Source organism: Eutrigla gurnardus, assembly GCF_963514095.1.
Source record: "Eutrigla gurnardus genome assembly, chromosome: 9".
In the NCBI taxonomy this organism is placed as follows: domain Eukaryota; kingdom Metazoa; phylum Chordata; class Actinopteri; order Perciformes; family Triglidae; genus Eutrigla; species Eutrigla gurnardus.
Window position 1 is genome coordinate 195385 of NC_139923.1, and position 12426 is coordinate 207810.

The 12426-nt window shown below is 38.3% G+C and overlaps 2 protein-coding genes across 2 annotated transcripts; one reads left to right on the forward strand and one right to left on the reverse strand.

Annotated features, from left to right (window-relative positions):
• Positions 1 to 1466: 1466 nt before the first annotated feature.
• Positions 1467 to 3416, forward strand: LOC311018785 (uncharacterized protein; the record flags this gene model as incomplete). The annotated part of the gene is made up of 6 exons (XM_084017865.1): positions 1467 to 1834; positions 2080 to 2125; positions 2211 to 2302; positions 2394 to 2504; positions 2754 to 3030; positions 3207 to 3416. The coding sequence occupies 6 exons, from the start codon at positions 1467 to 1469 to the stop codon at positions 3414 to 3416; spliced, it is 1104 nt and encodes a 367-aa protein (XP_083873991.1).
• A 2617-nt stretch (positions 3417 to 6033) lies between these two features.
• LOC311018786 (G2/M phase-specific E3 ubiquitin-protein ligase-like) lies at positions 6034 to 11901 on the reverse strand (the record flags this gene model as incomplete). The annotated part of the gene is made up of 13 exons (XM_084017866.1): positions 11290 to 11901; positions 10715 to 10787; positions 10344 to 10624; positions 9904 to 9993; positions 9737 to 9816; positions 8919 to 9002; positions 8621 to 8818; positions 8415 to 8514; positions 7874 to 8036; positions 7678 to 7775; positions 7202 to 7349; positions 6627 to 6753; positions 6034 to 6452 (listed from the first exon to the last, which is right to left on the reverse strand). The coding sequence occupies exons 4-13, from the start codon at positions 9981 to 9983 to the stop codon at positions 6034 to 6036; spliced, it is 1497 nt and encodes a 498-aa protein (XP_083873992.1). The 5' UTR covers positions 9984 to 9993; positions 10344 to 10624; positions 10715 to 10787; positions 11290 to 11901.
• Positions 11902 to 12426: the final 525 nt, after the last annotated feature.

A 12426-nucleotide genomic window follows, 5' to 3' on the forward strand; every position in this document is an offset into this window, starting at 1 on the left:
CCTACCGACAGCATGGAGCAAACGAGTTCGCCTGCACCGCCCAAACCGCCCGTAAGTATGTTACTCCGTGTTTGTTGCTGGTTTCCACATAAAACCTTGTGGCGTTAAAATGTATATGCTTTATGTTATGCGGATTTGGCAACGGTCTGCCGGAACAAGCGCTAACGTTAGCTTAGCTAAGCTAAAACGGAATAGCGATTTCCGGGTTGATGACGCGCCGTGAAAACCCACTGTAGTCTCGTTCATTAATGGGAAACACCTATCCCCCCGTCTTTCGCCCATTTCAGGCTCACCGATTTGATACCACATATAGGCCTACGCACTGTGTATCTGTTTATCAGTTAGCGCCGTTAGCGCGGCTACAGTCAGTACAGCATCCGATAAATAACCCGCCCGTGTACTGCTTAACATTACCTTTGTCTTTGTTGTTAAAGTTCAGCATTATTACATTTAATGTATTTATTTCAGACCCAAGGGGATCAATCGCTATAAAAGCACAGTAAAATAAAAGACAGAATAAGAAAGAAAGAAAAGAAAAACACAAAATACAAAATACAGAGCCTTCCCCACTATTCAGTGTTCAGTGTTAACATCACAGAGTTTCAATTTTACAATTGGTAAACATGTACCATGTGTCTGTTTCCGGTCAGTAGTCATGGAAACATGACGCCCTCACCCTGTCAGCTGAGTGGCATACATATATATCTATGGCATACACTATTAATTTTACAATCTTTCATCCGCCAGTCAGTTAGGCCTGCAGGTTATTCATAAGTGGGGTCAAGATAAATATTTTATTTTATATTGTGCATTGTTGGAATGTCATTGATTAATAAATATTTTAATAATTTTGTGATTGATTTATTCTTTGAAGCATGAATATTAATTTATGCAATTACAATGCCTTATTTTAGTGAGGTAAGTAAAAGTACACAGTCATAGCCATAAACACAGCTGTACTAAAAATTGGCATTATAATTTATTTCGGCCTTGGCCAAAATTTTTAATTTCATTGCATTAGAACCGGTATGTCCAGGGTTTCCAGCTGCCTATCATGTTTGATAGAAGGGGTGGGGGCAATACATAATATTCTCAGATGTCTGACAGTACAGCTATCATGATCCAATTACCATTTCTCCAACCCTGTGAGGTGTGTTTTGTTTTCTAGGAATCTGAGGCTCCGTGAATGTGCCAACACAGTATTCACCAGCAATATCGCACTCCTCAGCCAGGGAGCACAAATTTAAGGCCAGAGGACTCTAAAGTAAAACGAGATGGCAGACTCACAATCCCAACAGGTAATGGCAAGTTAATCAACATTCATGTCACCATAATTGGCTTTCATATATTTAGCTTCATAGTACGTGTGCATTTTTAATGGTAGTGCATAGGCTGGGCCAGGGATGCTCCAGAAAATCTAATTTTAAACACCATCTCAATATAAACTTATGAAAAGCTTAATTGACATGCACCTGAAAATCCCCTGCATAGCCAAGATCCTTGGTGTCACTGAAAGGACAGTTTTTCGGCGGATGCATGAGTATGGGCTATCAGTTAAGGGATCATACAGCAATCTCACTGATGATGAGCTGGACAATCTTGTGCACTCTGTCAAATTGAGGATGCCACACATCGGCTATAGACTGATGAAAGGTGAGCTGCAGGCTATGGGACACCGTGTGACATGGGAGCAGGTTTCAGCATCCATGCACCGCGTGGATTCTGCCGGGATCTTGGAGAGAATGGCATGTATGGGCTTTGTTGCCAGAAGGGTGTATTCTGTAAAGGGTCCCCTCTCACTGGTTCATGTGGATACAAACCACAAATTAATCAGGTACACTGTCATTGTGGATATTTGAAATGTAGTTTTTGACACCCACAATACATATCCAGTGTAGCTATTTTTTTTTAAATTAACAGATTAGATTACCACAATTATATTTGACCTAGTAAAATTACATTTGCACATATAATGTCAAAATGTATTCAAAATTACTCCTTGTGGATCTGTAATTTGTTTTTCATTTTTAATATCTGAAGTTGAAATTATACACTTAATAATTTTTTTTTTCTTGTCAGATATGGTATTGTCATCTTCGCCGGAATTGATGGATATTCACGAAAGGTAAACACTTATTCCAAGACAAACTCATTGTAGTATTACCATATTCCATTGTACAGTCACTAAAGTATTTTGTCACTACGTCTAGATAATGTACCTGAGTGCTGCTAACAATAACAAGGCAACAACTGCACTTGGCTTCTTCATGAGCTCTGTTGAAGAATTTGGCTTTCCATTAAGGTAAGAAAACGGCAAGATCCTCCAATATTCTATTTTGTTAATCAAATTTTATTAACTGTAAACATTTGACTTGGTTTCTGTCATTATTAAGAGTTCGAGGTGACCAAGGAGTTGAGAATGTTGCCATTGCTCACTGCATGTTCACTGTTCGCGGCTGTGGCAGAGGAAGCTACATATCAGGAAAGAGCGTGCACAATCAAAGGTATGTCAAAATAAGCTGTATTGTTGTTTTGGATTTGAAGGTACCTTTTAGGGTTTGGTGCCCCACATCACAACAAATGTTCCTATGGAAGTGATTAATGATGCTCAAAAGTGCAGCAACTGCCCTTGTAAATTTGGATAATTCCAATGGAGGTGGTTATCCCAATACATCAGCATACAAATGCCTTTTGTAATTGTGACTTGTTTATTTTTGTGTGATTTTTTTGTTTGTTTGTTTTCCCTCTTGCAGGGTTGAGCGCTTGTGGCGTGACGTGTGGATGGCAGTAACAAGTGTATACTATGAGCTGCTTCACAGTCTTGAAGAAGATGAGCTGCTAGATCCCTCCAACAGTCTGCACTTATTTTGTGCCCAGTATGTATTTGTACCACGCCTCCGAATGGACCTCGACACTTTTACAGGTGCATGGGACAACCATCCTCTGCGAACTGAACAAAACCTGACTCCCAATCAACTATGGACCTTGGGGCTTCTCCAGACTCCTGTGGCTGCTCCAGAGAATCTAGAGGTAAAAGCTCAACAATGTTAAATCCAAGCACAATAATACATGACAGATGTGACAAATATAGCTAAAATGATAGGAATGGGCCAAAAAACTTTTCACAGCACTGTATTCATAATTTTGCTAAGCTTGATTGTTCTGTGAAGTACACTAAAGGTTACAACAATATTTCTTATTTATAGGGTATGCAAACTGTCCCGGGCAGGAACCTGGACAGTTTGGGTGAAGAGTCCACAGGTGTAGTTCTCCCACCAGTCCATTGCCCTCTGGGACCACAGGCGATGGCAGGATTGATGGCAGCCCTCCCAGGACAATGGAAGAGACATTTACAAGGCTACAGTGGACTATGTAATGTTTCAGTTTTAAGAAACAGGTTTGTGCAGAGTTGGTGACTCCCAGAATAGACTTGCAGACCTGGCTAACTTACAGTGGTAGACCATGGGTGGTCAGGAAACATGGCCTCTACACTCAACTGAAATTTATCTCTGAACTCACTGTATGTCTTTAATATTATACAGCAGGAAGAGTCCTTTGAACATTTATTAAAAGAGAACTTGTAATGTAATGAACTCTCTGTGATATTTTTGTAACATTTACAGAAAAATGTGAATTGTTAACTGAAGACACTTTTAAACATACATTTCTTTTGAAAATGCATAACACATTTCTTTCTTTTTTGGCTGTACTGTTTTCCTGAAATCATTATGTTCATCTTAAGTACTGTGACAGCAGCTAATACACACACCATAACAGTGTATTTTACCCAAGTCCAAAGTGGATTCAGTAATGGTACCCACTATAATGTGCCATGAAGTTTGTGTGCATCAAAAATAATCAATTTGTTATATACATTAATAAATTACAATGGAAGTATTTGTATGTTTATTTCTCTTTTCTTTCCTGATGGTCTGAACAACTCTGACATTCTGTGGCACCCTTAACATTTCAGGAGTCGGTATTCTTTCCACAAGTGAATTTTATTAATTTGTGTTCATTTGGTCGCCTCATTTTTTTTTAACATAGATATCTAACTACTAATTTACGTTTTACACATTTTAGGTAAGACATTAACTTTGCCGGCATTGGTGAAACCTTTATTCTATTTGTGAAAATGCAATAAAGGCACATTTTACCGTCACTAAACATCTGGACCACATTGGACCAGACCAGATCATAATCCAATGTACCTAGACTTCTCAAATCTGGATTAAATTGTCCCACAGAGGCTTTTTTTTTATGGGTCACAATCACAGTTGCAGGAAGGCAGATTCAGGTAAAACATAAGGGCTGCAGCTTTACTCCTTACAAAACTAAGTTCATTCTGGCGTGCTATTGATGAATTAAGACTGAGCACATAATTCATTTAATTGTACATTAATAGAACATCTGAATTAAATCCCTTTTTGTAAGGTATGTCAAGGAGACAATGCAAAGCAGGTCTACAGTGTCAACTCTGTGGAGTGGCAGGAGAACACAAGCAGGGTCTGGAATAATGGCAGATGTTAGTAAAAAACCATGGATGTATTAGATCCATGGTAAAAACACATTAATAGCACATGGGCTAAAAGACTTATACGGTTCGAACTTTGACCTCCTCTCAACTGACAAGTAAACAAAAAATGCCTCCTTGTGGTCTAAATGTGTAATATCACATACCAGTAATAATTGAAATCATGTATAGAAATAACCTTTAACTGTATTTTTTAATACTATCTATCTAATATACTTCAACTATCTGAATGTAAATCATGAAATATAACCTATAAATAAATAATGATTTCTAAATAAATAAAATAGACTTGATGACACACGAAACACTACATGTCATTGTCAGCACACACTGGTTTGTGTTCTTAGCATCAGGGTGACCAGTGAGCCACAGGAAGCTCATCACATCTCTGTGCTCTTCTGCGATTTATATCTGTAGGAAAGCCTTTGTGATGTCTGCCATGAATGCAATGGGGTGCAACCTGAAACTGACAACGACGTTGAGGAGGTCTGGGTTCAGGTCCAGTGAGCAGTCATTAAGAGATGGACAGCCATTCTCATGTGCAGAAGCATCAAAAATGACCCTCAGCTTGGTTGTTGCATTTTCCTTTTTATCACAGCATGGTGAGGTAAGTAGTACTGGATGTTATGATTTTCTGCCCCAAATGTGGACATTATTGGACAAACTGATTAATCCAGGCGTTTCTGACCTCAGAACAATGGTCAGACACACCTGGATCAATCACTTTGTCCAATAATGTAACACAGGACGTAAAGGAGCTGGTTTAAGTTCAAGAAGTAGTGGAGCTGTGCATAAAGCCCATTTGTCAGGTTCATATTACCGTGATGGCGTCCATGTAATACCCACATGTAAACTTATGACATTACAAATGTTCTACTGTGTTGTTTTATCATAGATGGACAAGTGTAAACATATTAGGTTGAACAAGATAAATTAAACTCATAATCTGAAACAATGTTTGAAATTACATATCTTCACAAACCAAAGCGACAGGTCAGATCATTTATTGAAGGGGACCTTGTATTTAACAATGCTGTGATGTTGAACTTTTACAGCAAATTGCTCACTGTTCATTGAATAAACTTTAAATCATCCATGCAAGTGATCTTATTTAAAAGGCATAATACAGAAACTAACTGCAGTGGTACAGTAGTCAACCTAGTACACAATAGGTGGTCAGACAGTTCACTTATTGAAGGGGACCTTGTAATTAACTATGCTGTGATGTTGAACTTTTACAGCAAATTGTTCACTGAATAAACGTTTAAATCATCCATGCAATTCTAAGTGTTAATATTGAAAAGGCATAATACAGAAACCAACTAATTTACAGTGGTACAGGAGTAGTCAACCTAGTACACAATAGGTGGTCAGGAAACATGGCTTCTACACCCGACTGAACTCTCTACCCATTCTGATTGCAACTGTCATTACATCTCTGAATTCAGTGTATGTCTTCATATGTGCAACAGGAAGAGTTATTGTATTTGTACAGGCACTTACAAGAGGGAAACAAATGACATGACCAGGCATTTTTTTGGGTCAAATTTCACTTTTATTTTAAAAGTTGCCTGATCGGATGGAAGAAGGGGTTTGTGCCCTTGTCCAGTTAACCATTGCATCACTATTGGGATGGACAGTCTCAAGTGTCTCTGTTGTTCCAGACTCCTGTTCCTGTCTTCATTCTGACTTTGTACAGCTTCTTGGGATACCTTCTTGGGATGCTCACACACTTCTTGGGATACCTTTTTGGGAGGCTCACACACTTCTTGGGATACCTTCTTGGGAGGCTCACACACTTCTTGGGATACCTTCTTGGGAGGCTCACACACTTCTTGGGATACCTTCTTGGGAGGCTCACACACTTCTTGGGATACCTTCTTAGGAGGCTCACACACTTCTTGGTGTTCATTCTGACCTGCATGACGAAAAATGAAGAAAAAAAATTCAAACAAATCTTGAGTATTTCATCATGTGCAATTCAAACGTTGTGAGAAACTGACCCTATTTATCAATTACTTTATAAATAAATATATGAAAGACAAAGATATGAATGTGTGTGTTAACACTTGTAATAGAGACAGAGTCAAACCTGTGACTTCAAGTTCTTGCAGAAAGTCCTGGAGGAAGTTGATGATGGAATTTTCTGTTGCTCGTCTATAACTCCCCTTCTCACTCAGCTCAGGTGCCAGGACGCTCATTATGTAGTCAGCATCCGGCTGAAGATCAAAGAAAGGAAAAAGGTGGTTACAACACAGACGGGAAGAGATAGACACAAAAAAAGCCTCCACATAAACAAAGTCTTTAAGAGATGTATGGTTTAAAATAATCTTATCAAATCTTATTTCAAGGCACTAGAGCTGCAACAATTAATCGAACAATAATCGATTATCAAATTAATTGTCCACTAATTTGATATACGAATAATCGGTTTGAGTAGTTTAAGAAAAAAAAAAGGCAAAATTCTCTGATTTCAACTTCTTCAATGTGAACATTTCTGGTTTCTTGTTTCCTTTATGACAATAACATGAATATGTCTTTGGTTAGTGGGCAAAAGAAGAGATTTGAGGATGCATCTTGTGGTTTGAGAAACACTGATTGTCAATAAAATGTTAAATCCTTTGCATAGCAGTGAAGCAAATCTGGTGAAATGTTCAATATCCTTACTTTGTCATCATCCTCTTTGGGGACAAACAGGTTTGAGCAGAGAGTTTGGTGCCTCCCAATCACCTCCAAAAGATTGTAAATCTTCATTCCATTTCTGATTTCCTGAAGCATAGCAGTCAAACGCACTGTAGCGTGTACAACAATGGCTCTATTGAGAAAAGGGAGTGAGGTTTGTGTTGATTTTCCATGGGCCAAAAAATATTATTAAACTAATGAATAAAGAGGACAGCTGGTATTATGCATTCACATTTCAAGTACAGATATGACATTTCCAGGAAACATACACAAATGCTTTAAATTTAAGTAAAAAGTTAAATATACTTATTTTTGCTGTACCGTTTGCCTGTTTTCTTTCATGTCTAAAGTACTGTAATAGCAGTTAATACACACACCACGTAACAGGGTATTTTGCCAAGTCCAAGGTGGATTCTGTAATGGTGCCCACTATAATGTGCCATGAAGGAAATTGTACACACCTTATAATACTTTCCTTTCTGTCCAGCTTGACCACTCCTGTGTAGCCACAACTCAGAATACTGTCTGTTAGCTCCGTCAGATCAGTTGCAGCTTCCACCTAAAATTACAACACAACCTCAGGAAAAGGATAGCAATGAAATTCTGTTCACTGAGAAAAGCATTTTACTCATTACAGCTAATAAGAAATGTACTCACTCTGTCTATGAGTGAAGTATATTCACAGTCATCTATGTCATCTCTGGTCAACTGCAGAGCGTCATACTGTCCCTCTGCAAGAAACTGGTAACACCACTCTCTCAAGAAGCATGGTGCAGGGCCACCCTGGGCCAGGCTGACTGAAAACACTTCTCCTGCAGTTCTGCATGTCATCAACAAACATTGCATTAGAGCTGCAACAATTAATCGATAGCCGATTATTAAATTAATCATCAGCTGATAATCGAGTAATCGTAAGTCATTAAGTAGCCAAAATAATTCTCTGGTTTCAGCTTAAAAGTGACCTTTATGACAATAAACTGAATATCTCTTTGGTTTGTGGACAAAACAAGACATGTGAGGATGTCATCTGGTGGAATGGGAAACACTGACATTTTTCAACCTTTTTTAACATGTTATTGACCAAACAACTTAATTGATTTAAATAATCGACAGATTAATTGATAATGAAAATAATCGTTAGTTGCAATGTGTAATGCATAAACTACATAATGTAGTACAAGTATGAAACCATGCACACCTGTAGAAGCCATTTTGTAAGTCAGTAATGGAGTAAACTGGACTCTTTCCTTTTTTGCCGCTTCCCTCAAACAGCCGCACTTCAATGGCATGCATCATTTCTAAATAAAGTATATGATGACAAGACACACAATTCAGCAAACGAATCAAACTGACTCAGTGTTAAATAATGAATCTCCAATTTTTCTAAAAGTTTCATTACATTACCCGTCAAAAATTCTTTGCTTAATGCACCAGTATCAACGCCTGCTTCCCCGATGAAGGATACTTTGAGTTTATTGACTGGGGAGCCCTTCTTTTGTCTCTGCCACTGAATGAAGCCTCTTTGGACCATATCCTCTCGGTTAACACAGATCTTAAAATCTTTGCTTGCATCAACTTGACTTGCAAGCCAGTTAAGGACATCTTCACTATTGAAAAAACATTTCAGTTAGATTTACATCTTAGGAAAATAGAAGTATAAGTGAATGGAAAAAAGGCAAATGCAAAAAAATAAACAAAATACCTAGACATGGCAGCCACAGGCATACCTTCCTCAGTGTCAGATCTGGAGAAGCAGTCGGTACTGCTGTTAATACTGTCCTGTGGACTAAAAAGATCAACATTAACATACTTATTTATTGTTGATTTTACTGATGAGGTTAGGCAAGGTGATTGTATTTGTATAGCCCATTTTTGCAAATAGTTTGTCTCAAAAGGCTTAACACAGCATCATCACAACATCCTCTGCCCTTAGACTCTCACAGAAAAGGTAGGAAGGAAAAAGGTTAATCTAATTTGCAACCACAGTCGGCCATTAAGAGACTGGAGACCTTAAAGCAGTCCATTCTAGCAAGCAGAGAATAAGCCTGAAACCATGGTGGATAGGTTGTCAGCCCATTGAACTAAACACACCAACACTCATATTACTTCAGGGTATCTAGAATGTACAACTCAGGTTACTGTAAACTTCAGAAATGCCATATTTATATCAATGCATTTATTAAATTAATGAGGACCTATTATGCCCATTTCAGGGGCTTTTAAATGTTACATTGGACATCAGCTGTGATTGGCCAACATATCAAGCGGCGCGACCCCTCTCACTTTACCATTGGGCACTGAGGCCAGAACCAGCCGTGCCTGCCTCATGATATGGCACTTCCACGTCCTCTAAAGCAAGTACCACGTCCTCTAAAGCAAGTATCCAACATTTTAAACATATTTCTAAGTCTGAAAAGCTGGAAAAGCATACTGTAATAAAGCACAGGTTTAACACAAGAAATTGCATATGAGAAGGGCTGAAATTGTTAAACTAAAATGGATAACATTACACAACATTACCTTTCACCACACTGGCTCGCATGCAGAGCAATGTCGTCTGCTGGAAAGCATCTTGAGCATATAGGGCATTCCTTTTCAACCTGTAAATGACAGACGGTCAAATCAACTGTAGAGATAGTTTGAAAATGATGCATAAATGTAGACAGATCTAGGTCCGACATTATAACCTTTTCCTCTTCTCTGGACTCAATGTTGTGCTGCGCAACTGTTGAATTTGTGACGGAAAGAATTTCAACATCACCTTCATCTAGTCAGTCCTATAAAGAACAAATAATCAAATTTTAGAAAATGTGGTCATACAGCAAGTAAGTGTGTAAGTATGTTTTCTCTACTAATTCAACAATTTATGGTTGTAATATTGCAAATGATATGGCAATTGTAATGTCAAAACAATCATGATTCGATTTTTTTTAATCATGCTGCCCTAAATACAAGGTTAAATCTGGTCTAGCAAAAACGATTTGGCCTTTTAGGTGTAGCTATAGTTTAGTCTTTGTTAGATATTGGGACCTGTGTTATAATATTGTGTATTACCATAGGATTAGGCAACTGTACACGTTGTGTACAAACAAGTAAAGAAAAATGTATCTTAGATATATGCATTCACCTCATCATCATCATAATCATCATCTTGAGGCTCCATACATGACTGGATGTGCAACGCCAGAATATGCAGTGGCATGCGTTCTTTGCATTTTTGGCATGCAGCCTTGGGTGTTTTTTGAAATTCAGCTGCATCTGAGGGCAATGGTGTCATATCCAGTTCCTGTTGCAGTGGAGCAATGTATAAGATGGTCTTCCCGGCAGCCGAAGCACTGCGAATCAGTCTCCCGGTGTAACCATCAATATCAGGAGTTATGGCAACCAATTTTCGTCTTCCATGGCCACCTGCACAGACAGTAAGACAAGAGATTTCATAATTGATGATGTCCTTCCACTACTCATAGGAAAGATGTTTTAAAATATTATGTAATGCACCTGAGGCCTTGTAGAAAAGCAACCCTTCCACCCCCTCCATTTTGGGATACTCCTCAACGAGAATTTTATGTATCTGGAAACAATTAGTTTAGATGTTTTTACAAAATAATAATAAGTATAGCTGTATATAATAGTATTTAATCAAAATAACAGTAAAACATGACTAGAGAACTATTAATCAAACAATAATCAATTACTAAGTTAATCGTCAAATATTTTGATAATCAAATTTTTTTTTAAAGTCAAAATTCTCAGATTTCAGCTTCTAAAATAAAAAATATTTCTGGTTTCTTTGTTCATTTATGACAATAACCTGAGTCTCTCTTTGGTTTGTGGACAAAACAAGACATTTGAGGACGTTGTCTTGTGGTTTGGGAAACACTGATTGATATTTTCCCACATTTTTTAACATTTTAGTTATTGACCAACAACGAATCGATTAATCGTTTACATAATTGACAGATTAATCAATAATGAAAACAATCGTTAGTTGCAGTCCTGAACATGACCACAATGTACATCTAGCCCTTCTGTAATGTCAAAATTATTATTCATTAAAATAGTAGTTACAATACCATGGCATGGTCCATGTCATCCGTCAGGTCAAGAGACCTCTTTCCCAATCCAGCTTGGCTCAGCTCCAATTCCTCAGCTGCAGAAGGAGTGCTAGTGCAGGCACTATTTAGCAAATATACATAAACGGTGAATGCCTTAATGTTAACTTTTTCCTTCTGAGTGTTTTGAAGGGGAGAAAATCTATGTTTTCCTTTTCTCTTTGCGAAGAACCCAGGAAATGACCTGTAAATATCAACATATGACAAAATTGTATGAATTAACATTATGAAACACAATTTCTCATCAAATAAGTCCAGTATCAAGATGATTATCAAGACCTGGCCATCTCCTGTTGTACTGTTTGGCTCGAGGTTTGTGCTTGCTGACCCTGGTGCCCCGACTGCACTGAACTTCTCTGTGCTGGGTTCTGATGTGGCTGCTGAATGTTTTGTGTTAGGACATTTATGAGGCCTTGTGCAGCAGCAATAACACTGGCCTCAAGTGCCTAGAAAACAAAACACACCTCACAGGGCTGGAGAAATGGTAGCCTACATCTTGATAGCTGTACTGTCAGACATCTGAGAACATTATTGCCCACTCCCCTTCTATCAAACATGAGAGGCGGCTGAAAACCCTGGACATGCCGGGTGTGATTCGGTCGTAGGCACGTGGCCGCATCACACCCGTGCTGATATACAGTACAACAGCACTCCCTCTCGTGTGATATTGCTTAATTATCAGTGTTTTGTTTTGATAACGAATGTACGTTAATTACCCCCCACCACCCCACCCACTTTCTTTTTTAAAGGTGAAAAATATTGACCAACCCCCCCCCCCCCCCCCCCGAATTTTTTTTACAACTCGACTACTGGGCGCAAATTCGCTATTCCATTTTAGCTATCTTAGCTTAGCTAACGTTGCAGTACGACGGTAATTCCATTTTTATTATCTTAGCTTAATTTATTTTAGCTTAATTTTGCTTTGCTTAGCTTAGCTTAATTTTGCTTAGCTTAATTTAGCTTATCTTAATTTTGCTTAGTTTAATTTAGCTTATCTTATTTTAGCTTAGCTTAATTTTGCTTAGCTTATGTTAGCTGAGCTTATTTTAGCCAGAACGTCTTTAGTTTAGCTAAGCTAACGTTAGCGCTTGTTCCGGC